The sequence below is a fragment of the Phascolarctos cinereus genome, unplaced genomic scaffold, assembly GCF_003287225.1.
Source record: "Phascolarctos cinereus isolate Bilbo 61053 unplaced genomic scaffold, phaCin_HiC Scaffold_4;HRSCAF=312, whole genome shotgun sequence".
Lineage (NCBI taxonomy): Eukaryota > Metazoa > Chordata > Mammalia > Diprotodontia > Phascolarctidae > Phascolarctos > Phascolarctos cinereus.
Window position 1 is genome coordinate 670840303 of NW_027555847.1, and position 27317 is coordinate 670867619.

Consider the following 27317-nt stretch of genomic DNA (forward strand, 5'->3'; position numbering starts at 1 on the left):
TGCCAGGTTCCAACTGACAGGTGACAGAACAGGTTCAAAGGGCGAAGTGCTTTTGTCAAGGTAAATGGCATAAACAATATCCAAACAATAGTTATGACTCCACATCTGATGCTCTTCCTATAAGACTAAATCACCCAGTCTCAGAGTTGGGAAGGGCCTCCGAACTCATGCATGCCAATCCACCTACTTCAGGCAAAAATTCCCCTCTGTAACATAACTGGCAAGGTCTGTTTGAATCCTTCCAACAGCAGGGAATTACTTCCAAAGCAGTCTACCCCACTTTTCTTTTTTCTCCAAAAATAGGACAAAGGAATAAATGGCCATTTTGTCATCAGAATGACCTACCAATGGAACACCTGTCACCTAACAGAGCCTCCTACAAGAGTAGGCACCCAATAAACTACTGAAGGAATGAACAACTCCTTTCTAGCCAAAAGAAAGGCAAGTGAGTCAAGGCTTAGTCTCAGGGTGACAATAGTCATCAATCAGTCCAGGCGCACTTTCTGGAGGAGCCTCTTACTTACGGAGATTGCATCTTTGGTGCACGTGTCAATTATTGGTTGCAGCAGGTTATCAAATTCATTCATGTCCAGTTGGGTTTCCTCCAGCAGTTTCTGCATCTGCTGCTCCACTGCATGGGCTATTGCAGATGTAACTTGCTCCTAAAGAAGACCAGACCAAGATGTCTTCCTTCATTTAATATGTAACAAAAACCCAGAGAAACAAGGATTTCTTTAGAGTTGGACTAACTGAATTCTGACGACCTGATTTGGATTCCAGATTTAAAGGATTCCACACCCAAGAGGTAGATCAGACTGCAGGCTATACAGTTAGATGCATTTCTTTACTCAAGCTTCTTGCTTTCACAAGAAGCTGAACAAAGTTATTAACACCTTATCAATCTTTACATCCACATTAATGGGATTACTCGGAGTTGAGAGGGAGCCATGTGATGTCGTAAACCAGATGTGGGGGAAATCTCAGAGAAAAATAATCATTTAGTCAAATAATTCCTCTTGCCTTACTTTATAGAGAAGAAAACTAAGGCCATGAAAGGGGAAGTGCTTTGCTCAGGTCAGATAGCTGGGAAATGGCCAAATTAGGACTAATCTCCTTGTCCAAGGCTCTTGGTACTACACTAAGCTTCATAGTTCCCATGCCCATTAATGTCCCTGAGACATGAAATTTGCACATATTTTCCCCATTAAGAGAATCTCCAAAGCCTTTTCAAAAGCCAAAGAGGAAGAGCCATCTACCTCTGGTGGAACTCACTGAGAAGTGATATGGGACAGTTGTGGGGAGAATGAGGAGCCAGCAATATTTTGACAAAGAACAGCAGTTTTACCTGTCTCATGGCCAGAAGATGCTGCTCCTGCTGCTGCAGGTTCCACTGGCTCTGCTGAATGAGTTCTTCCATAGAAGGGGCTCCCTGAGAGGGATTGATGGTTGGAGCTGGTGGTAAGGAGGGCTGTGGCAACGGCTGCGGCAAGGGCTGTATCTGGGCAGCAGGTTCTAGCTCTGGAGTCTGCTGCTTGCAAATCACTAAAATGGCATAAAAAGTAAAAAACAAAATTGTTTCTAACATCATATAATCAACCTTTTCATTCTCCTCATGTTTGCTCTGGAACTCACTCTGTTTCTATACCGTAGGTATGCCTTCAAAGACTGTGGAAAAGCAAAGTTATTTCTACTATCAAAGAGATTTAAAAAAAAAAACTGAAATTGTTCTCTGCTTCAGATTTTTCTCTTCCTACAAATGAACCTCAAGTCTTTTCCTGTCAACTTTAGCTCTCTTCCCACCCCAACCTTCAACCATGCTAATGGAATGCCACAGCTGGGAAGAAACTATGAATTAGACTACGTTAAGAGGGTTAAAACTGAAAAGAATCTTATGAGTGATCTTACCCAGCTAGTTCTTTTTATAGATAGAAAAACTGAGGCCCACAGAGAGGAAAGGCTTTGTTCAAGGTTCTGTAGTTACTTAGAGAGTTTCATAGGATTCAGAGTTGAGTATCTATTTTAATCCTCTAATTTTACCTAAGAAGAAACTAAGGTCTAGCAAAGGAAAGGAAGGAAAATCACACAATTAAGTAGCCCTGGAGCCCAGCTCTTTTTCTTAGAACTGTAGAATCTCAGAGACAAGCTCAGAAGGTCTTGACAAGTGGTCAATGAACTACCACTTCAAAGATTTCTAGTGACAGGGAGCTCTCTACCTCACAAAGCAGTGCACTACAAATCCTTTCTTACCTACCTTAAGAGTTGACTTAAAGACAAAGAAAATATGTGTCTGTGTGTGTCAAAACTGCTTTGTATGGACATCAATTCTGACATACACAATACATTTTTGCCAGGATAACCAAGACTTCCATTCACAAGCTACACTCACACTTCCAGTTGCTCAGTTCTAGGTCCTGGACAAATTTAGGTAGAATTTACTACCAGGTCAGAGAAACCACCAAAGTGTAAAGGTTACAAGGTTAGGAAAAATCTCCAGTGTTGAAGTCCCTTCCCCTTTTCCTCATTAATAAAACAGGATAATAACCATGCACCACTAAGCCCTAGGCAAGTACTTCCTGAATTAACAACCAACCTTCCTTCCTCCTCTGTCCACAAGGGGAGTCATACCTTTATGTGGGTGCTCTATCCAAAGGAATATAAATTTTGATTCTTTATACTCTGTGAGACATCTTGGGGTTTAGGGGTTTTTTTCTCTCTTCCCTACTTATTCTATCATTGTTTATTTTTTAAACTGGGACAATTAACCCTTTTGTCTCGTGTGGTTTCATTTATGATTTCTTGAAATACAGCTCTGAAAAAACCAGGTTTGATAAAGCCCATTGGAGCTACCTGACCATGCCTTTAAACTCGAATCCCTCTGGCCAATACTAGGCCCCAGCCCAAGCCTCACTTGGTCATCGTTTGGGTTATGATGGCTCAGAGTGAATGTAAATAGCAGTTGTTTCTATTCTGGCCAAAAACTCAGAGGGTCTCCCCCTCTAGACTGATTCTTTTGAGAAGACAAATTAAGCCATCTTTTGCCTCAATTCTTACCTATCTTCTAATCACTGAAAGGATGTTACTTCAGATAAACTGAGACCTGGGAAAAATATCAGTTTAAAAGAGCCAACATCTCCCACTGCATCTAGGGCCATCCCTACCTATGTCATGCCACTGGGCTCTGAATGACTCTGGAGGAAAGAGTAAGGCTGATGACTTTGCACAGCCCTGCCTCACTTAAATCTAATTCACTTGCAAGTCAAGACATCACCCTCCTGATGTCACTGGTCCTTTTTGAGAAGGAAGGACAAACAACAACAAACCGTCAAGGTAAATCCTTCCACTAGTGGCCTCGCCCCAAGCCCCTATCACCTCTGGCAGGCACCTTGATCAGGGCCCTGATCATTTACTCTCATTCTTAATCTTGCCATGTCTTGTCTTCTTGGCAGTGTACACACATGTCCATGTCTCCTTCACCATCAAAACCCTTCACGGACCCTGCCGTCTGCTGAAACCACTAACTTAGGCCTCTCCTCCTACACGTAACCTAATTTTTAGAAAAAGACAACTATGTTTGTTACCTACAAAAACCAGACTGTTCAACTCCTCCAATGTGGAATCTGACCTCACTACTCAATTGAAACCATGTCAAAGGTGAGCTATGGTCTCTTTGGTCTCCCAAATGCTAAATTTATGGCCTTTTCTCAGTTCTCAGCCTTCTTGACCTCTCTGAAGCTTTCTGAAGCTAAGGAGCATCTTGAGGGAGGATACAGTATGGTAGAGAGAATACTGGTTTGGAGTCAAATCCTAGGTCTGCCATTTACTCCCCATGACTTTAGACAAATCATTTCCCCTTTCAATTCTGGTTGCCTCATCTGTAAAATTAGGGGGTTGTCTGAACTCTAAAATACCTTTAAGCTCTAAACCTGGCATCCCATGATTCTGCTTCTCACATACTCACTCCTCCTTAGGTTTTTTGGTTACAATGCTCTTTATTAGTTCTCCTTGTATGTGACTGTCCTTCTTAGTCTCTTTTGCTGGATCAAAAATCTGCTCACTAACTGTATGTGCCATACACAGCTTTGCCAGATCTTCAATTTTCACTTCATATCCTTTTTTTTTTAAAGTTCTCATTAGCTCTAATAGATTCAATTACAATCTCTATTTGGATGACCCCCAATTCTACATATCTCACCCTCAATTTTCGTCTGAGCTATAGTCTACCTGTAATATATTCACAACCGTCTCTCCCATTGATATCCAACTCAAAATATTCACAAGAGATGTATCTTTAATCTTAAACTCACTCTTTATTCACAACTTCCTTTATTTCTACAATTCTTTCAGTCACTAGGGTCAAAACCTATGACTCATTCTTGATTTTTCACTCTCCCTCACATTTCATAATCATTAAGTTCTCATATTTAATCAATTCTATTTTCACATCTTTAAAATTCCTCCTTTTGTCTCTACCACTCAAGCTCAGGCCCTTATCACCTTTTATCTGAATTATAACTTCCTAATTCATCTCCTTGCATCCAGTTTTCCCCCCTCTTCAATCTATCCTCTATACAGCTGCCAAAATCACCCTAATACATAGTTCTAAATCACCTGCCTGCTTAAGAATCTTCAGTGGTTGCCTACTGCTTCTAGGATAAAATACAAACTTTTCATCTTGAAATTTAATGCCATTAACATTCTGGCTTCAGGTTGTTTTCCCAGACATATTTCACATTATTTGACGTCTTATGCTAAATGTTACAGATCAAATGGCTTATTTGCTGTCCTTCAAATTCAACATTTAGTATCAGAACTCCCACAGGATCACGTGTAAATTTCTGTGTTTGCCATTTAAAGTTCTTTCTAATTTGGCTTCTTCTTACATTTCTAGCCTTTTTATACTTCACTCTTGTCCATGTACTCTATGATCCAGCAAGCCAGGCGTACCTGGCATTTCCTCAAATATAACACTTCATCACCAGTCTAGGTACCTTTGCACTAGTTTTTCCCCATGTCTGGAATGCTCTCCTACCTCACCTTTTCCTCTTAACTTCCCCGGCTTCCTTCAAGACTCAGCTTGAATCCCACCTTTTGCAGAAAGCCCTTCCCAAAAGCTAGTCTCTTCTCCTTTACACATAAACTCTATGAATGTAAACTTCTTGAGGGTAGTGACCATTACCTTTCCTTGTATCCCCAGCATTTAGCACAGTGCCGCACATAGAAAGCACTTAATAAACGCTTATGAAATGACTTAAAAGACGTTGTGCCTGAGATGCACTTCCACCTTACCTCTGTTTCATAAAATTCCTAGCTTCCTTTAAGGCATGGACACCTCCTTTAGGAAATCTTTCTTAATTTCCACTTGTCAAGGTTTCTCTTCCTCCCTGCTAATTTATTTATGTACGTCAAGGCTGCATTCCCCAGGAGAATGTAAACTTCTTGAGGGTAAGGATTATTATTTTTTTCTCTTCGTAAACTGAGAGCAGTATTGTAATGTGCCAGGTACTAATAAAGTACCTAGCATATAGCGGATGTTTAATAAACACCCGCTGAACTCAATAGAGGAGGCTGTTACAACCCATTCAGGCCAGCGACTGTTCCAAAACCCCGCCAGTCCCAAGAATGTCTGGACCCACTCACGCTGCTGCTGCTCCAGGGCCAACTTGCACTTGTAGTAGTTGTAGAACTCGCCTCCGAAGAGGAAGGAGAATTTGGGGTTGTCTTTCTGCTTTTCCATCGTCATCTTCTCGAACTCTGGCCCGTTGCGGGCCACGAACTGGGCCAACTTGTCGATGACATTCCGCAGCTCCTGGTCTGGGGCCCGAGCAGGAGAGAATGGATCAGAGAAAAGGCGGGGGAGACGTAGGGTCGCGGGGGGCCCGCCCGAGTCCGAACCCCCCACCCGACACCCCCGGCGGTGGGGAAAATGACGCTGGCCCAGAGGGGAAACTGAGGCGGTAAGAGGGGGCGGGGCTCACACGGGAAACGGGGACGCTGGGGGCGGGGCTCCGGGAAGAGACGGGACCCAGGAGGTTGTACGCTAGGCAGGAATGGGGACAGGAAGCCGACGCTGGGGCCCCCGGAGCATGGGCCCAGACTCACCGTCAGGCGGCAGCGGCAGCTCCATGGCTCCGGAGCCGCAGAACGTCCTCGGGAAGCTCACGATTCCTCCCCGCGCTAGAGACAGAAGCCGGCCGGAAGTGTCGCACCGCACTTTTTGCGACTCACCGGGCCACTTCCGGTAGCGATTTATGGCCATCAGTCACTTCCGGTAACGATTTACGACCATCACCATGGGAAACCGGAAGTGCGTTCCCCCGAGAGGGCGGTGCTTAGTCTTTAAGGGCCGAGACGGCTGGCGGGAAAGGGTTTCAGCCTGTAGCTTCCCAGTGTCTGTTTTTTTGGTTTTTTTTTTTAAATCTCCAGGGCCAGAGACCCAGGTCCGAGTGCCATCCGGCTCCCCCGTGCTTCGCTACTTTACGTAACTGACTTCTCGTGGGCCCCAGAGCCCGCACTCTCTATCCGGAGCTGCGGCTCAACTCATTGGGCATTTACGAGGCGCCTGCTGTGTGCGAGGACCCCGAGGCAGCGTGAAAGTCTACGGGCAGGGCACGTGCGCAAACGCTAAACAAAGAAGTTGGGGGTCAGGGCAGAGGCGCACGGCCGGGATTCCGGGAGAGGATGCCCGGCGTGGGCCACCACTACGTGGAATGCGGCGGAGGGGCTCCGGGGATGTCTCCTGGGGGCCGGAGGGTGGCCTGCACGGGTACACTTGGGACAACATTACCGCAGGTCTAGGCGAGGGGGGGGCGGTCGGACTGACGGGATGGAGGTACCCGTGTCAACGCATCGGGGTCTTTGTCTTGCAGCGAGGGGGGGGCTTTTAGGAATTGAATCCATCACGCTGCTACAAAGGTTGTGGAGAAGCATCCGGACTGAGGATCAGGGAACCCTGACTGCCCCAGTTCATCGGGACGTCTTATCATCTGTTTGTGTCCTGGTGTGAAAAGGCAAAATTGACCTTACGTACCCTAATTCACAGGGGTGTCTCGAGGAACATATAAAATGTTATAAAAAATCTAAACGTGTACGAATTTCTGTGTTCACACCCACCCAGCCAGCCCCTTTTTCTTTCTTTTCTGAATTCCGTTCCTGCTTTACCACATCAAAAGCCCCAATCAGGCATCTCTGCTCGGAAATTCAATAGGTACCTCAAACTATGAATCCAAAACAAAGCTCAACTTTTATTTTTAAGGAATTCATTCCTAAACCCACCTCATCCTTTCAAAATTCCAAGGGAAGTATTGGGCATCACTATCCTCCCAGTTATCTCACCACCACCATAAACAATCAGTTACCAAGTATCCTTGATTCTAATTACCCAGCACATTTGTCCCTTTCAACTCAGCTTAGTGTAGACTCCCCATCACCTCTTATCCTAATTACAGTAACAATCTTCTAATGGTCTTCCCGGTTCTAGTTCCTTCCCCCTCTTCTGATACATCCTCTATACACTGCCAAATAATATTACTAAAGCACAGATCTAACAATGTCAATCACCTGCTGAAAAATCCTTGTTTGCCAAACTCCTCTGCGTAACACTGAAAGTTCCAACAATTCAACTCACCAACTGTCTTTATAAATTTATTTCCTATTAGTCACCTTCCTGTGTACATTATTGTAACCAAATGGCCACTTAGCTATTCCTTAACTTAAATCTTCTTACTGCACTACAGCATGTCCCTCCGTGTCCGTCCCCCCCCCACCCCCCCACACAGCCATCCTTCCTCATCAGTTTCTTAGAATCCCTGCTTCAAGGTTCCACACAGGATGTACCTCTTACATGGCGTCTTTACGGATCTTCCCATTTAGGTGGTCTCTCCTGCTTCAAACTTTTACTTAATCTGTGTATGCCTATAGCCCTACTAGAATAAATTGCCTGGAATCTCATTTTTGCCTTTGTATATCAAGCACCTTAAAGTGACCTGCATTGTAAATACTTAAGAATGTTGAATTTAAAGTTTTTAATCACAAATTTATATCTCAATATGAACTATTAAGATCATACATCAAATTAGTAGCAGAACAAGGACTTAAACCAACCCTTCAGGTTATAGGCCAGTACTCTTACTGACCATATTGCATTTGAAAAAGATTCCCTTGGCCAAGATTAGCTGACTGGAGCTCCAAACCCCACTTCTTCAAGACAGATCCTAAACAAACTCTTGATAACCTTGGTCAAACAAGCTTTCTTGGGGCAGCTAGATGGTGAAGTGGATAGGGCAACCCGCCCTGAAGTGAGGAGGGACCTGAGTTCAAATGTGACCTCAGACCTAACACCTGACACTCACTAGCTGTGTGACCCTGGGCAAGTCACTTAACCCCAATTACCTAAAAAACAAACAAAAAGCTTTCTCACTTGGAAGAAGGAGCTTCACTGGCTGACATCCAGAGGGCAAATGTCCTTGGGTTTCCTGGCGGTGTTTAAGAAAACAGCTAAAACAAAAACTGCCAAAAAATTCTGAACTTCTTATTATGTTTTATTATTGCCAAACTCCTTTGAATAATATGATATTCGTTGTTTTACTACACCCTGTTCTAATTCTACATAATTTTGAACTTGTGGGATCTTAGATCATTCTTCCTTTTCCTAAACCTTTTCTTATACAATCTGTCCAGAGTTGCTGGTTTGTTATAGAATACAAACCAGTATCTCAGTTCTTTCAGATTTTGCTAACACACAACTGTTTACGTGTATCCAAGGCTTTTATATCTACAAAGTGTTTTTCATCATTACCCTGTGAAGCAGAGGCCCGAATTATATTATTGGTGGAGCCAGGACTCAGAATTACAGGTCAAAGCTTGGAGCTTTGAGAGCTTGGATCATTCAATTCACACCATTCCTGAAGAGAAATTCACAGAAAAATAATCATCTAACTGGTCCACCAATGCTTCCTAAGGCAACCCATTCCATTTTTGAACAGCTCTAATTGTTCAGAACTGTCCTGAGCCAGTATCTCTACATAATTTCTATCTACTAGTTAAGCCTTCTGGAAATGACTAGAACAAATCAAGTCTCTTCAAACACCTGAGGCCAGCTATTATGCCACCACCGCATCTAACCCAGACCACAGGTTCATAAAACAGCTGAAAGGCACTTCAAAGACTCTCTAGCCCAGCCCTCATTGTCTGGATAAGGAAACCCAAAGACTATCCAGGAAAGTGGAGACTGCAGCCTGTGGTCATGCAATGATCTCTTCCCCTATGCCATGCTGCATTCAGAGCAAGTCCGCTTTCCACCACACCCTGGGGCTTCCTTAAAGGGAAGGGGAAAGCTCCTTTCGAAAAGGGGAAGCTGAGGTGTAGTGAACACTCAGTGGCTTTAGAGGAACAAGATTCAAACCCCAATCTCTGTCTTCAGGTAAGTCATAGCTTTCCTGAGCTTGTTTCATGTACAAAATGAAAACAAGAATCCTTACAAGGCTAGAAAGCTGATGAAAGTACTTCATGAAATGTGTTTTTACTGCAAAAACGTAATGCAAAGTGGGACAGGTTAAAAAAGTAATCTCCCCACTAGAACCTCCTAGAGACAAAGCAGTTTACAAAGCAGTAACATGAAGATGAAGGCCTCCCCAAATAAAAGAAAAATTGCATGCATACTCACTCATGTTTTTCAGCATATTAAAACTGAATGTTACTAATAAGGTAGGTTCAAATTCGGGCAAAGGATGAATTAACTCTTTGGCTTCATTCAGTTCAGTGTCCCTGTCTACACAATGGAATCCTAGTAATGCCAATGGAAACAATTTGCCATGAAAAGATCATTGTGCTGAGGATTCCAAAGAGCTGGTGTTGTGAGATCAGTTACTTCCCTTTAATGAGACTGTGTCCTCATGTGGAATAGAGGAAAGTGCCTAGCCTATTTCAGAAGATGGTTCTGAATACCAAATGAGAAAATGTGAGTGTTTTGTATGTGTAAAGTTATATAAAGAAGACATATCTCTATTATGGAAAATAAGTCCCCAGGGTCATGATGCCACTTAGCTGTCAGAAGACCTAAGATTCAACACCACTGTTCCCCAATTGGGAAGTGAATGTGCCAAGGAGTTTCCCACAAAACCTTAAAGCAATATCTAGGGTGAAAAGCTACTTGATGCCAAACTGGTTTTCGTTATTTCAAAACCCTCCCCAAACATAATCCCTAATACTCTGAACTCTGCGTAGAGTCCTACAAGAAAACCATTCATTTTGTCCAATCTGGCTGGTGTTTCTGAGTGCAGAGGCACATCTTGCAACAAGATCATTTCAAATAGCACTGCCAGGAGGAGCTCATCCTGGAGGCTGAACGAATGCACACTGTTCTTTTTTCCTTGTGGAGGTTTCTTTATTTTGTGGTAAATGCCACTGGTGAACATACACAACATGGAAAAATTCACTTTCACACACAATCTGGAAGCATTTTGGTCTGGAAAACAGGTTCAACATAATTGAAACAGGCCTGCAAATTTTCAAGTATTTATAAATAATGTTTGTCTCTAAGAAGGTTATAATTGTCCTATGTCTTGTTATTTTCCAGGGCAAATAAATGTGTTCTTTTATGACTGTGTCAAAGATACATAACAAAATGAGGACAGGTTAGAAAAGCTGTAGAGGCTTAACTACCTACAGTAACAGGAGTTTCCCCTCCCTTATTGAAAATTACATAGACAGTAAATTATCTTAAACTATCAGAGAGCCTCAACACAACTAATGCTCTACTTAAAAGGTATGTACTCTGAGCAACATTACAATGGTAAAGATTTATTTTCTTTCCTTTGAGGACGAGGAACATTTTGTTTGACTGTCCCCGTAGGGTCTTTTCATTCCAGTGTACGTACCTGCTACATACAAGTTGATGCACAGAGCTAGAGACCACTCATTAATTTACACATGGTATTTAACAACTGTTTCACCTCACCTACATAAGATCCTGCATTGAAAAATTAAGTTAATACAAACTGCAATAATATCAGAAACTTCCTTTTACCTGAATTTTTTTGGAGTTGGATTACGGTGTTCAAGAAATCAAATGGCAAAAGCCAGAAACACTACTTTGCTGTCTTAACTAGAATGTGCAAAAATGTCTCAGTATTGCTCAAATGCCGCTAAAAAGAAAAGAAAAATCCATGTTTAGGATCTAACCCCCCATCATAAAGAAATTTGGGAAGTGCTTTTCTGTATCTCTCCCAAGTCATGCCTTGTGATTTTAGGTACTAACTGTACTCAAGCTTAGAAGCAGAAAGCTGAGCCACACACACACACACACACACACACACAAAGTTGCTTTAAAATCTGTGGCATATAAAAGTCTAGCCCGGATAGGGGGATTGTAAGCAGTGACAGGACCTTACAAAGCTGATCATTTATTTCTTTTGACTGATTTTATTTAATGTACTAGCGTACTTACTATAAAAAAGTAGTAACTTAAAAAAACGGATTCAAATGTTGGTTACAATACTGGCTCATTTTCATGCAAAACACTTAAGAAGCTGAGTTATTTCATTAGTCTAACAGAAGCAAGAAGGAAAAAGTCAATGAGCCAACAGCTGACACAATGTGTATCTCCCTCCAAGGGAGACGACCTCATTTTTTCCCATGTTTGAGCAGAAAAGGTAGTGGAACTTAGTATGTACCAAAAAAGAGGATTAAAAGATGAACAGGCCAAATGCTGCCCTGGTCTCTATGAAATACCTCAATATGTAGAGGAAGGAAGGCCATCAGTATATTAGGTAAATCCTTTATGAAAGGACAGGGTCAGAAGGGCACAGGACAGGAAGGTCTAGATGGGTTATCATCTATAGCAGGGGGGTCAAACTCAAGGACAAACATGGCAACTAATCCCTACAAAAGGATCCCTGTGCACCATATATTGACATAGTTTCAAAATGTACTATTATCTGTCTTATTTTATTTTTATTTATTTTGTTAAGTATTTCCCAATTATATTTTAATCTGGATCAGGTGCACTCGGGAGTGTTGTCGGCTGCAAGGACCTGCGGGTTGCATGTTTGACACCTCCAATCTACAGTAGTGCATGTCAATAAGATCAATGAGGATCCACTGAGGTATCCAACCAGTATTTCACAAGCAAGCCAGCACTTAAGATCCCAAGGTTTGAGTTAAGAGTTCATCGCCTGGAGGAGAGCTGCTTTAGAAGGCCAGTGGCATGGGACAGGATTAACACTGACCTCATGGACTAATCATGTTCTATCAGGCTTTTGCAAAATGCAATAATTATTAGGAAGCTCAAAAGAACAGAACAGAACATACTTATACCTATAGTAGCACTAAATCCATGGAAGAGCCAGTTGCTTTAAATTGGTGCTCTACTGTTGTTTTCATTACTCAGAACCTAAGGGGTAACATCTTAATTCTGGTCAAAATGTTTTGTTCATTTGTGTGCTTAAAAAAAAAAGCTCAACTAATAGCCTTTTCATCCTACTCGGGAAACATGATTCTGAACAATGTAATTTAAAAACATATTCAACACAACTCGACCATTTCTATTAGGAAATAACAAAACACACTTGCGGAGTATCCTTGATTCCTTTCTATTTTTCCCTGATTATAGTACTCAGACACAAAACTGCAAAGTGACTCGTTCCTACTGTATACAGAGGAGTATTAGGCAAACATTTGCTACTATCAATAGATCATTGTTTTGAAACACTAGAAAGCAAAGGTCTTTAGATTCAAGAGGGAGTCAGAGGGCCCAGTATACAGACACACACATTTACAAAATCATCTGTAGAAAGTGCAAAATCCTTCCTATAAAAACAAAGCTTCATTTGGCAGTATCTGTCTGCCCAATTCAACCTCAGAGAATGAGAGGGTATAAGTCCTGGGGAAAGAGCTGTTTAAAGCACCGATGATTATTTCCTTATGTGCCTTTTGTTAATCAGGGAATATCTGCAATGATACTCCCCTTGCTGCTGATACCACTTGATGCATCAAGGAGAGAAAAATATTCTGCTCTCTCCTGCAATGGAAGAGGAGATGAACTTCCTTCTATGGATGTGAGCCAGTGCAACTTCAGAATTTCAGGTCAAACAATTAAGGCTGAATACACCCAGCAACAGAAACAAATGATGCATGCCCAGAATGCAAACAGGATGGAAAGACCAGTCTACTTATTTACAGTTTTGGTTTTTTTTACATTTGCTGAGGATCACAAATGGATTGTCACAATGTCTTGGGAAACTACTTGGCTTTTCCTTATATTTGAAGTACTACTCACAGTCATTAATAAAATTCTTTTAGCACTGACCCTTCTTTGACTAAATAAAAAATCTCTCCTTTTTGACAATCTATAGAAACCATTACAATGGGGTCACAAATTCCTACCAACCAAGCCCTTTACCACACACATTATAGTTGTGACCCAGACACGTTCAAGTAGTGCAATGCAAACTTTGGTTTCCAGAAACTCAGGCACAATCCTTGTCCATGATACCACACATAGCTGAATGCTAACCCATGAAGAGTCTACCTAGAAATTTTAATTTTTCAAAAAGGATCTCAAGTAACTTCATTCAGAAAGCAAAGATGTTAACTTAGAAACACATGGCTTCAGAAAATTAAACACAGGAAAGTAATACTAGCCATAATTTTCCTATCAACACAATCCTCTGGTGTCAAACTCCAAGACAACATAGGCAGCAAAGATCTCCCCTCCTGGAGTCTGAAAGTTTACCTTTCATCAGAACCCCAAACTTTTGCACTGCAGGTATACTCCCTACTCCGGGATCCCTATGGAAGGTGCTCCATGCATAAGAATGTGTTTAGTGGAAGATCACACTTGTATCATTGACAATCATACACCTTCCCATCTGCAGGAGAAGTACATTCTGATTCTGAATTCACTGGTGTGTCAGAAGTTTGTGATACTGCTTGGGGGAAAAAATAATCTCTTCACAGTCTCTACCTGTCTTCTAAATTCTATACATCATAATGATTTAAACTGTATGTGTTTGGATAGTTTTGCCTGTTGTACTGAAAGTGATCTGTGAAGATGCTGGTTCGACCATAGTGATAGTCCCCATGCTGAGGGAAAATAATTCCATTCTGAGATTTCTCTGGTGTGTTTCGATGGTGATCAGGATTTCCAAGGTCTCCAGCTACCACGGGCAGAAGATGCTTCTTGGCCTCTTGATTTGCATCATACTTGGTCTGGACAGTAAAAAAGTTAGATGAAACATTCAGCATTTTTTTACATACTGCCTGCTTATTGCCAAATCCAAAAGCTTGGTTATCCAGAGATTCAAGCAAATTAGTATTTTTAGAGAGAAGTGGATAGTGGAACAATTTATGAATGTTAAGAAGCCCAGGACAAACTCTTGTTTTCAATAAACAGCTACCAGTCTAACTTTCTTTTCCCGGCTATTAAAATTCCCAATTATTGGTCAAACACATAATGAACAACGTGTTTATTTCTGAGCACATGTGAGGAAGGACCTTGGTGGAATTTAGGACAGAAAGAGAGGAGGGGGACTATGATGTATAAGGCTTAATTAAGGAAATGAGAATGTTTAGTCCAAAAAAGAGACTTGGGCGCATGATCACTGTTTTTAAGTATTTCAGAGGTTCCTTTCTAAGATGGAACTAGGAACTGAGCCTGAGAGGAAGACTTAGGGTCAAGTCCAGCCTATAATTCATCTTAGCTACGTGACCTCAGGCAAGTTCCTTAACTTAAGTGCCCCCAGGCAAGTCTCTAAGGTACCAGCTGCCTCTCTGTAATGGCAGAGGAAGCTTCCTCAGTGTGCTTTCTCTATACCAACAAAGTCCCACGTACAGAATTCTCTTCTGCCCCTCAAAAAAGAGAGTTTATTATGGATGGCTCCAGGGACCAAACTACAACAAAAGGATTACATGTAGAGAGGCAGACATGGGTCCAATATAAGGAAGTACTTCCTAAAAAAGACAGTTGCCAGAAAACTGAATGGGCCCTCTTGTTGGGTACTAAGTTTTCTGTCACTGGAGATGTTAAAACAGAAGCTGGATAATGACTTACCGAGTGAATCATACTTTGGGTAAGTACTGAAATAGAAAGGCTCTAAAGGCTTTTTAAATTCTAAAATTCTTGTGTTCTACGAATGCTGAAGGTAGAAACAATCTGGCCGTTTTTTCCAAAGCAGAGAGAGGGCTGCAGAACAAGAGGGCTACACCCATCTCAAACAAATTAAACACAGCTGCTCAAGAAAAAAGAATGAATTTTCAATTTCTGATGCTTGAATTCTCCAACCAAGGGCCTATTAAAGAAGTGTTTGCAACCCCAGACCCTTAAACTTATTTTTCATAGGCACTAAAAGACAATTACTGAACGTTGACATTAATGGGTGACTAAACTGAGCTGGATTTACAACACAGACACTTACCTTATTATACAAGAAGACCCCTAAGATAGCTGTCATCATGCCCAGAACATTAGTGCTGGTGACTGGGTTACGTAGCATTATGAGGGATACTGTGATAACCATGATCCTTTTTGTAGCATTTGCAACAGAATAACTCAATGGGCTGATCAAATTAAGAATGCTAAAAGCAATGACGTTCTGCGCAAAGTTACAAAATCCGCTGACTATTAGCAGCATTAAAGTCCAGGGCCACTGGGAAATCGAATTCTACAGAAAGGGAAATAAAAAACCCACAACATTGTGTTACTTCAAAATCACAAGACTGATCCACAGTGGAAAAACAAAATTGTTATAGTGTTAGAGCAAGTGCTATAACATCTGCAAGCACTGACAACTTACATGGATAGAGAACTATCTTGTGATTAAGTAGTATAAATACTATTATCCCATCTCACAAATGATGAAAATGAGATTTAGAGGAAAAGATAACTTGTGCAAGGTTAGATGGCAGACATCACACTGGAACCCAAGTGTTCTTCTAAGGTACTTGTCCCCCTGTATAGAACATTAATTATCTGAACATCAGAGCAGACGGAGACTGGGTCCTAGCAGCTAAGTCAAAGGAGACTTTGAGGGGCAGATGTCCTATGAGATCCCTTCTCAACACCTATTCCAAATAAAGCTGGATCCAATATTCTTCTAACTTAGGTCATGGAGGGGAAATGACTGGATGGATGATGGCAGAAGAGTCACTGTATTGTTACAGCAGAACCACTTGAAGTGATTCACATCCTCCACGAGGATAATTACAAACGTCTGGTAATGGATCCTCTTCTTACTGTCTTCATGACCAGAATCTCAGCATTGGAAAGGAATTCACAGGCAATACCTACCAAGAATCCTTTCTTTAACAACGCTGAAAAGTCGCCATCCAGGTTTCTCAAAAGGCAGCTTATTTCACTTACATAGAAGTTGAATTGATAAGAAAATTTTTCTTTTTCTTCTGTTCTTCTTTTAAAATTATGTCTTAAACCTTTATTGGATTATTTATAACAAGGACCTACACTACAAATCTTAGAAATGAAGGACACAGTGCTACCCAGTTCAAGACAGAATGGGCAGGTGTGAATGGATCTCTGGTTTCAAGAGTTTTCAAACAAGAAGAAACAAAAATCTAAGGAAGCAAAGATGATCAGATGTAAAGAGGGTGACCAAAGGACCAGGGCTGGGGTATTATAGGCAGAGTTAGTTGTTGAGGCTTCTGGTGCCTTCTGATCATCATTCTACCTTTCACCCTAACCCCAGGCTTTCGTCCTCAATTTCCTGCTCTCAGGGCTTCCGCTGACCATTTATGATTTCTGCCTAGATTTGGGATTATAGTGGGATGGAGAAGAAAGAAGCCTGGCTACTCGCTAGATTAGATGAAGATCTGCACCTTGTCTTTAGTTTAAAATTTTAGGGGATTGCTTCAGCAAGTTTTTCAAAGTTTAATTTTCTTTGCTGCAACTTTCAGGGTTATAATGTCCCCTTAAGTCTGCTCTTCTTCAGGCTATCCTAGATTTCATCTTTTAAAAGACTTATCACTTACTCCTACATGTAGCACTCCTTGTCAAAGTCTTTGCTCAAATGAGGCACCCCAAACTCAATGGTAACATTTATATACTGCCTTAAGGTTTGCAAAGTGCTTTACATAAATTATCTCATTTGATCTTTAAAACAAACCTGCACTACATGTTATTATCTCCATTTTTAGAGATGAGAAAATTGAGGTTCAGAGAGGTTATGTGATATGCCCAGGGTAACACAGCCAGTAAATGCTTGACACAAGTGAAACTCAATTCTTCTCTCCACACAGCCTCCCAAATCAACACAGTAGGATCACAGCGTAAGAATTAGACAGGACCCTTGCTATCACTTAAGTCTAATTCTCCCATTTAAAAAATAAGGAAACAAGGCCAAGAGATGTCAAATTATCTACCCAACACACGGTCACAAAGCTAGTTACTGGCAAATGTGAGACAAAAACTGGGGTCTCCTCATTCCAAGTCCAGTATACTTTCTACTATACCAGGTTGGCTTCAACTGAAGAAACCGCTCAAATGAGTCAGTGGTTCACCCTGACACAATTAAGTAAGATATTCCCTATAATGTCAACAATTCTGCAGACAGAATCACTTTCACATTAGCCTATTAATAGATCCATTAAAACTTTTTGTCTCCTTACAAAGAAGTGGCTAAGGTAATAAACAGTCAACCCTCCTCTATGAAGTACTCAATCACAAACAAAAGCCAAAAGGTAAAGAATTTAAAAACAAAACAAAGCCAGATAAGCAAGCCTAATATTATGTTCTCTGGACATGTATGTAGTATCTATTAACACACAGATTCTCTATCCTATTTCTTTATTTCAAAAATGACCTTTCTGTTTGTGGGTGCCTATAAAAGTTGATATTCGAGTCTTAATTATCCACAAATAATCCTCAAATAGTCACTGAATACTTGGTATGTGTAGGGTACTGTGCTAGCACTGAGTGTAGAGATGACTAGGAAAATTTTAAACCACTGAAAAACTACCATTTGTATTTGGCTTTAGAATGCACTTTTGAATTTACAGGTCAGTATGGGTATATTTAATGTTCTGGGAACTCACTTTAAACCAGAGAAAGGTTGTACAGCATAGAGTCAGGAAGTTATGAGTTCAATTCATGCCTCTGATCCTTTCTAGCTATATGACCATGACTATATTATTAAACCTGAACCTCATTTTCCTCACCAGTAAAATGTAGATTAGCATTTGCAAAACCTAAGTCAAAGGACTGTTTTTGTTTTGAGGCTTAAGACAATGAGAGAGAACATTTTGCAAACTTTAAAGCACTTTAAAGCATCAGTTGTTGTGGTTGGTATTAATATTACACCAATTAATGAAAAGTCATGATGAAGATGTGATTAAAAAATAGCTAGCAGCAGCCTCACTTTCCCTGTTTCTCATGAAAGCATCATGGCATATCTGAATAGGAAGCTTGGAGATCAGGGTTCAAACATGGGTTCTGCTACTAACTCTCTGGGAAATACTGAACATATAATTTTATCATCTGTGAAATGAGATGAAAATGGCATTCAAAGTCCCTATGATCCTGATATTCTATGGCTATATAGCAAGTAAACTCTCTATAAATGCACCTGATAAAAATGTTTTTGAATCATAGGTATGACTAGCTAGAAAGAAAGGTACAGAGGGAAAAAGGAAGAAAACAGAAAATCACAAGGTTTAGAAGAGGAAACTGAGAGAAATGATAAAAAAAAAAGCTGACAAAAAAGAGACAAAAGAAGAATGAAAAGAAACTCAGTAGCTCAACTTGGTGTCCGCTTTAATTCAGAAGTCTTTCCCAACTATGCCCAAAGGGCTATAATACTGTGCATACACTTTGATCCAGCAATAGCACTACAAGGCCTGTATCCCAGAGAGTAAAAAAAAGGGGAAAGGACCTGTTTGTACAAAAATATTTATAGCAGCTTTTTTGGGGGATGTCCATCAATTGGGGAATGGCTGAACAAACTGGGGTATGTAACCGTAATGAAATACTACTGTGCTGCACAAAATGACGACGATGATTATTTCAGAAAAACCTGGATTCACATGAACTGATATAAAGTGAGATGAGCAGAACCAGAAGAACATCGGATACAGTGACAGTAATGTTGTATAATGATCTACTCTGAATGACTTAGTTATCCTCAGCAATATAATGATCTAAGACAATTCCAAAAGACTTATGATGAAAAATGCTCTCCACCTCTACAGGATAAAACGGATGGAGTCTGAATGCAGATGGAAGCATACTATTTTTCACTTTATTTTTTGTGGGGTTTTTTGTCTGTTTCCTTTCACAACATTACTAACATGGAAAGATGTTTTGCATGATTGCATATCTATAATCTATATCAAAATGTTTATTGTCTCAAGGAGGGGGGAGAGACTGAAGGAAGGGAAGAGAATTTAGAACTCAAAATTGAAAAATTGTTAAAAATTGTATATGTAATCGGGGAAAAAAATATTCATAAAGACAAAAAAAAGTCTTTCCTGGTAGCTGTGTCTGAAAATGGTAAGAGAACCGCCAACCTTCCATTACTTTTCTCACTGGAAGAGTAAATAGAGATAATGATGATGATGATGTCAACAAAAGAAAACACAAAATAACACAAACAAATTGAATAAGAAACGGAAATATAATGGGGCAGTTAGGTGGTGAAGTGGATAGGGCACTGGCTGTGAAGTCAGGAGGACATGAGTTCAAATCCGGCCTGAGACCAAACACTTGCTGTGTGACCCTGGGCAAGCCACTTAACCCCACTGCCTAGCTGCCCCTCTCCCCCCCCCAAAAAAAGAAAAATTGAAATATAGATTTCTCAGGACAAGGGTAGACTCCCAGGAAGGCTTGCCAATACTATGTGGAGCTACAGGGTCATTCCCTTCTTGGCTTCTTCTACTGAATGAAAAACAGTATTATCAGTAGGGGCAAGCAAACATACAGCATGAGGAAGAACAGAAGCTGATTTCCTTCTCAACTGTGCAGAAATACTCAGCATAATAAAGAGCTCTTTGTTAGGAGAACAACTTATCAGATGCCAGAAACTCTATAAAGTTCAACAAAAAGTGATAACTCCAAAAACACAGAATCTACTTTGGAACTAGTAAGGAAAATAGATTCTTTGTTTTGGCCAACTTACCAGGTCATTCTCTACTAGGAAAGAAGAAAGGTCAACCAAAACCCATGTTGGGATCATAAAAAAGACAGCATGACATCCAAGTATGTTCAACAACCGAAGATGATGGATCCTTGAATCTCTCAGCACCTGAAAATACAAAACTCTTTAAGTAGCTGACCAATCTTTCCCAAAGTAAAAATTTTTTAATTCACAGAATGAGAGTTGAGTGGGAGGGAACCTCAGAACTACTCTAACATGTCCCTGAATTCTCTTTATTGTATACCCAAGTAGTAACCCAAACTTCACTAGCAGAATGCAAGGAATGGGGGACCCACTGTCTACCACCAGCAACTGTAGCCACCCCTTCCATCTCTGGGCAGCTCTAACCATGAGTAAGTTTTCCTTTACATCAACTGCTTCTCTATGACTTTCTACTTCTGCTGTCAGTTCTGCCAAGATGAACAAATCCAATTCATGACAGCCCTTCAAATACTTAAAAGAGCAGTTACCATATACCTCCTAAGGTCTGTTCTTCTCCATATTAAACATGACCAGTTCCTTCAACTAGTCCTCCTCTGGTATGATATTCAGCGCCCTTACCAATCTGGTTGTACTAAAATTTGTCAATGTTATTTTTCAGATGAGGTCTTTAGACCTGAACACAACACCCCAGAAAGGGTCTGATTTGGGAAAATAAAAGCAGGTTTGTTATCTCCCTCATTATGAACTTTTAAGTGTTTTAATGAAGCCCCAGATTGAATTAGCTTTTTTAGCTGCCATATCACATTATCATCTCATGCTTGAAGTACTAGGTTGTGCTAGAATTCAGTTTAGATAAAGTAAACTACCTTCATGGATTTTACAGTCTAATAAGAGATAACACATATGTACTTTTACAGTATTTTCAAGTTTGTAAAGAACTTTACATACATGGACAAACAGCTCAATGAGGTGAAGTACCCCGGCTAGTAATAACTCTATTTTATAGATGAGAAGAATGAGGCTCAGAGTTAAAGAGATTTGCCTACAGTCACAAAGCTGGCAAGCATCTGAGGCAGGATTGTTTAAAAAAAGGCCTTCCCAATTCTATTTCTAACACCCTGGGGCCATCTCCAGTAGTCCTGATCTACATCTGGCCACTAGACCCAGATGACCCTGGAGAGAGTGAGGCTGGTAACCCTGCACAGCCCTCCCTCACTTAAATACAATTCAATTGTGTGTCATGGCATCATCTTCCTGGTATCATGGACCCCTTCAAGAACAAAAGACAAACAACAACCTGTGAGTGGTCTGAGCTGCCCCACTGGGGACCCAAATGGTCAGTTCCAGCTGGCCAACTCCTCTCCTCGCCTTCTCTTGTGTCATGCTCTAACCTGAAGGTGCTCTGCCCAAAGGAAGGTAAATTTTGAAGACTGAAACCTACCTAGGTATCTTGGGGTTTGCTGGCTAGATTTCTTTCTTAAAGACCATGCCTTAAACCCAGATTCACTTTGGCTCTCATTGACTGGCCAACCACAGGTCTCTATCCCAACAACACTTAATGGTTATTGTTTGGGCCCTGATGGGTCAGAGTGAATGTAAATAGCACTTGTTTCTCTTATGACCAGAAACCCGGAGGGTCTTCCCCTCCCAGTTTGGTTTTTTTGGATTAAAGAGGTCATCCCAAGGCTCACTTCTTAAACAGCCCAAATCACTGAATAGGCAGTTGCCTCAGTCAAAGTGAGAACCTGGAGAGACCTTAGCTTAAAAAGACTAAAGGTTTCCCACTTCATCCTGGGCCATCTCCAGTTGTCCTGATCTATATTTGGCCACTGGCCCCAAACAGATCTGGAGGAGAAAGTGAGGCTGGTAACTTTCCACAGCGCTCCCTAAGTTAAAACAAATTCACTTGCAAGTCATAGCATCTTTTTCATGATGTCACGGTCCTCTTTGTGAATGAAGGACAAACCACACAATCTAACACCCTATGATATCTCTCTAATAAAACTATTAAGACATATACAAAGTATTATGGGATGTCAAAATAAAGAGGCATTTAATGTTTTCTGAATAATTCCATATGCAAGTATGATACCTTAGGAAATTAACAGCAACACAGGTATTCTTTTTTTTTTGCTTTTCGGTGAGGCAACTGGGGTTGAGTGACTTGCCCAGGGTCACACAGCCTGTGTCCAGTGTCTGAGGCCACATTTGAACTCAGGTCCTCCTGACTCCAGGACTGGTGTTCTATCCACTTTGCCACCTAGCTGCCCCTAATATAGGTATTCTTAACCTGGGGTAAGTGAACTTGGTTTTCTGTTATGTTTAATTTTTTATATTCTGATAATTGTATGACAATATAATTGGTTTCCTATGTATTTTATTTCACACATTTAAAAACACGATTCTGAGAAAGTGTCCAAAGGCTCTGACCAATTGCCAAAGGAGTCCATCCATCCGTGACACAAAAAAAGTGTAAGAATGCCTGCTTCATAGCATTTGAGAGGTCAGAACACACTTGCCTCACAACTCTGTGAAGCAGACAGTGAATATATAATTATTATCTCTGTTTTCAAAGATGAGGACAGGAAAGTTCATACTTAAACAGCCTTATTCAGGGTCACACAACACTGTCAAAGTGTCAAAGCTGCCATGCAGCTCAGTTCTCAGCTGATAAGTTTAGTATTCTTTCCACTTTAAAATACTGCCTCTTTGCATTAACCCAGCTTAACTTGCTACATTAACAGATAACAGACTTTTGGCAAAGGATAAAACACCTGTTTTGAAGACTGTAATGTTTGTAGGAGGAGGGGCCATATTTTCTTCTTATTCTTGTTATTATTTTGGTATTTCCTCCAATACCCAGTATCTCGGTATTAAGCATGTCTGCTGAATTTAAAGGTTTATCATTTTGAATATTATCAACAATATTAAGTAATAGAAACTTACATTAATAGAGCACTTTACAATTTAGAAGACACTTTCCAAAATACTATTTCCTTTGATCCTAACAACAGCCACAGATTGTAGGTTATGCAACAATCATAACTTTTTTATAAGGTAGAAAGCTGAGGTTTAGAGGTACACTAATTCACCCAGGAACATAGAGGCAAAATGAGGCAAACCATCATCTCTTTTTACCTATACTGCCCAGTGCCCTTTCTACCACAACCAGCTATGTTAAAAAACAAACAAACATCTCAAATCACTAAGACCTTTCCCATCCTTGGGAAATCCATCACACTGCCAGTGACTGAATGAATACCTTTTTGGAGAATATGTTCTGAAGGGAAAAGCAGAGGGTCGCTGCCAGAGCACTGATGAGCCCCCACATATCAAAGGATAACTCAGTGACTGTGGCCAACAAGACACCGCTGATGATGGGGATCAAGGATAAATATACCTAAAAGAGGAAGAATGAAGAAGGCGCTTTAGTAGCCATGCTGTTATGCACAGGATAAATCTAACTACCACTGACCTGTGACCAACAGAGTATATACTCCAAAGGAAATTCTTCCCATACTGTCCTCCCCACCTCCCCACTTCACTTTTAGCTAAAAGTAACCAAGAGCAAGACAGAGCCAGAGGAAAACATGAATGAGTCAATCTTGTTAAGTCTAATGCTCCAGGATTTTAAAGTCCCTTCTCAGAAAAGGTTGTTTTTCTTAAAAGGAATTGATGAACTCTCACATCTCTCAGTAACTAATTTAGATATCGCACTCCATTCTTGTCATACAATAATTATGAAAACAATTCAAGAATGCCTATCTATAATGATAATAATAACTAACATATTCATTAAGTGCCTACTATATGCCAGGAACTTTACAAATATTACCTCATTTGATCCCCACAATAACCCTATGAGCTAGATGCTATTTTTAATCTCCATTTTACAGATGTGGGAAACTGAGGCAAAAGGTAGTTAAGTGAGTTGCCCAGGGCAACACAGATAAGTTTTTCACGAAGCTAGATTTGAACGTGAGGTCTTCCTGATTACAGGCCCAGAGCTCTATCCACTGCACCATCTAGGTACCCAAAAGCTGCCTCTCTCTAGTAAGTACAGCAGTTCTCTGACAACCACGTGGAGAATCCTCTTAAACTTCCACAGAAATAGGGCTTTTCTGTCACACTGGGAGCTTTGGAACATCTCCTAGGACGGTAGATTCCTGGTGGATGAGGCTGTTGATGTTTTACATACTAGACATTTAGCCCTCTTTACTTAGAAGCAGAGGCCCTGAGTTCTTCAGTAGAATCTGTAGACTCTCTCAAGAAGAGCTGTTCCACTCTCCTTTCTGCGCAAGGAAGTTTAATCTCCCTCACTCATCTAGGCACAAGGCCCCATGCAATGTTAGATTATAATGTACAGTGAAGAACATTAAGCTAGAAATACAGGGACCCAAGGCTCAACTCCATCATGAACTAGCTGTGTGACCCTGGTCCTCAGTTTCTTCCTCTGTAAACTAAATCAATTAAACCAGATTTCCTTTAACTCTCAGTGGAATGAGCCACCTCAGAGGAGATAGTGGGCTAACCCCATAAAGGCAGGTCTTCCTCCAAAGGCTAGACGACCTCTGACGATCTGATTTTGTGACCTCTAAGGTCCCTCACAACACCAGCAATCTGTTAATCTATGCAATACTGAGTGACGTGGCTTTATGGCTAAAAGAATCAGTCAATCAATCAATCAAGATTTATTAAGTTACTACTGCTACCACTGTGTGCTAGACACAGTAGATTATAAGAAAAGGCAAAAGACAGCCCTCAAAGAGGAGTATGATGAAATAAATTCTTACATACAGACTGCAGTTTTAAGTGCGTAAAGATTTATAAGAAATCAGCCAAAGGTGCCCTAGTTTTCTTTGAAATGGGCTAGGATCTAGAGCACTGCCCGACAGTGAGCTACATAAAACACACGTTACAAACCACTGTTTTCTCAAAACCTTTGAATCTGTCAATCCCACCACTATAAATTCTCAGTTTCCAGCTAAGGATGCTGCAGACACCAAGACTGCATCTACATGGGATAGTACTTCAGTCTTTTAAATATTACAGTTCACAAGGCCAGAAAAACTTATTTGTTCAGTCATGTACTCTTGGGGTTATTGGTTAGTGGAAATGCTATCTTCAGGGGGACTCAAGATACTCAAAAGACAATAATCGAGGCTCTGTTTCAACTTCTAAAGAGTTTCTGGATTTTACCCAAAGGAGAAATTTGGGCTTCCAGCAGACTAGGAACTTATTCCTGGTTCCTTGAAATTACCTGTTTGTTTTTCTCATCTATGTAACCAATCAGAGACTTGCAGGGAGGGGAAGGGAGTATGTAGGAAGGTTTGGTGCCAAGTTCCAGCAGTGCAGCTCCTACTCAGAAACTGAGAAGACAGAGCTGGAAGGGTACTGGGAGACCATCTTGTCTGTCAAATGACCCTCCTTCCACAAAAGGAAACAGACTCAGAGTGGGGAAGTTCCTTTCAAAACATCACGCCACAAACTTAGTGGGGAATCTCCACAGCCACTCGCTCTAGCCTAGTGCTGTTTGGGCTGTCCCATGCTGCCATGTCTAAGTGCCCAGTAATTGTCCATTTTACCTTGGTGCTCTGCTTCTCCTTCATGATGATCCGGGACAGCAGCACCACCCAGATTGGCATGGTTGCCTTCACTACAATGGAAGGAGTTTGGAGGATGGGGGATGAGGTGAGCTTAGGTATTTTAACAGATAGACAGTTGATGTGTTAGAAGGACCCTTGAGCTAGCGCCTTTTTCCACATACCCTTTGGGGTCTCTTCCATCAGACTTCCCCACTGTTCAACCACCTACACCTGTCTTCTCTGCCTTACAGTTCCCTAATTGAAGTCCCAATCAGTCTCTCCTATGCCCCAAGTCAGCTCAGTCCATCACAATTGCTTGCAACCCATTTCCTGCTTTCTTGACTCTTAGGCCCCCTCCCTATATTTCTACCTTCTAAGTTCCTCAAACCTCCCAGACCCCATCTGCTGAGTGGATTAGTCACTCTCCCCATCCTGCCCCAAAGAACAGGGCATTCCAGAGCCCCTTGCATTCCAGAGCCCCTTCTGAATCCTGCTCTAGACTTTAAGGTCCCAGTCCCTCAGTTCAGCTTCCTGTTCTCAGCTCCCCACTAGGGCCAAAGAAACCCCTTTCCATTCAATTCAATCATTTGGGAAATAGCCACTACCTGGTCTAGAACCAAGGCTACAATAACAAAAATGGAACTGTCCCTGCCCTCACTGTTTACAGCCTGACATTCTACTTCACTGCTCAGCCTCCCTGTTTCATCTCCCCATCACCTCCCAAACCCTCCAATCTCCTCATCTACTCTCCACCCTCCCCTTCCTTATTAGCAAGCTCCTCCCCCGGGTCTCTGCTGCTTTCCTCTCCAGGCCCCCCAGTTTCTGGGTCTCTGGGAGATTCTCCCCACCCCTCTTAACTCTTTAGTCTCCAGATCCCCTCTGGCCTCGCTCAGCTCTCGGTCTGCCCCTCATTTTGCGCCCCCCCCCAATTCGCTCGGCCCCCGGGCATCCCTTTAGCTCCCCAGTCTTCGGGATACCCAGCCCCTCCAGATCCCCGGGCGTCCCGCTGGCCTCCCGTGCGTCTCCTCGGCCCGGGGCCTTTCCTCGCTCGACCTTCGGTCTTCGGTCTTCTTGCAGGCCCCTCTGGCTCTGAGCCCCTCCCCCTAGCCCTACTACAATCCCCGGGCTCCGAGTCCCCCTGGGTTCTGGCTCCCCCGGGGTCCCCCTCGGCCCTCACCGGTGTGCGCGTAAGATACGGGCACCTTCCAGATGCTGAAATGAGCCGACACGGAGGCGAAGTACTTGCCGAAGGCGAGCGGGAGCACGTAGCGCGGGTAGAAGCGGGGCGGTAGCGGGTCGGCGCCCGCGGCCGCGCCGGGGCCGGAGCCGGGCCCCGGGCCGCGAGCGGGCGGGATGCGCCAGGCCCGCAGCAGCGGCGGGAGCCCCGCGCACAGCGCCAGGATGTGGCACAGCGACACGGTCACGGGAAAGGGGAAGCCGCTCAGGATGATCTTGTTCACCACGTTCCCGCCCGCGCTCAGAGCGTACCAGAGCAGGCACAGCGCCGCCACCCGCGCGCCCTCCCGCGCCCCGGCACCCCGCGCGCCGCTAACCGACCCGCCGCCTGCCGCCGAGGCCGCCACCGCGGCCCCAGGCGCCGCCGCCGCCATCCTGCAGCTCCGGGCCGGGCTCGGGACCCCGCGCGGCGGCCGGA

At 42.2% G+C, this 27317-nt stretch overlaps 2 protein-coding genes across 3 annotated transcripts in view; both read right to left on the reverse strand.

Moving 5' to 3' along the window:
• Positions 1-6221, reverse strand: part of CHERP (calcium homeostasis endoplasmic reticulum protein) — a 31864-nt gene extending 25643 nt beyond the window's left edge. For both annotated transcript variants that reach the window (XM_020969433.1, XM_020969432.1), the window contains exons 1-4: positions 6100-6221; positions 5638-5811; positions 1346-1542; positions 525-662 (exon numbers count right to left, since the gene is read on the reverse strand). In XM_020969433.1, the coding sequence (XP_020825092.1) occupies positions 525-662; positions 1346-1542; positions 5638-5811; positions 6100-6124 (534 nt within the window). In that variant the 5' untranslated portion in view covers positions 6125-6221. The remainder of the gene's footprint in view (positions 1-524; positions 663-1345; positions 1543-5637; positions 5812-6099) is intronic.
• Positions 6222-10781: 4560 nt separating this feature from the next.
• SLC35E1 (solute carrier family 35 member E1) lies at positions 10782-27300 on the reverse strand. The gene is made up of 6 exons (XM_020969323.1): positions 26841-27300; positions 25664-25734; positions 23341-23478; positions 20118-20243; positions 15411-15656; positions 10782-14205 (listed from the first exon to the last, which is right to left on the reverse strand). Exons 1-6 carry the CDS (start codon positions 27271-27273, stop codon positions 13975-13977), a joined length of 1245 nt encoding a protein of 414 aa, XP_020824982.1. The 5' UTR covers positions 27274-27300; the 3' UTR covers positions 10782-13974.
• Positions 27301-27317: the final 17 nt, after the last annotated feature.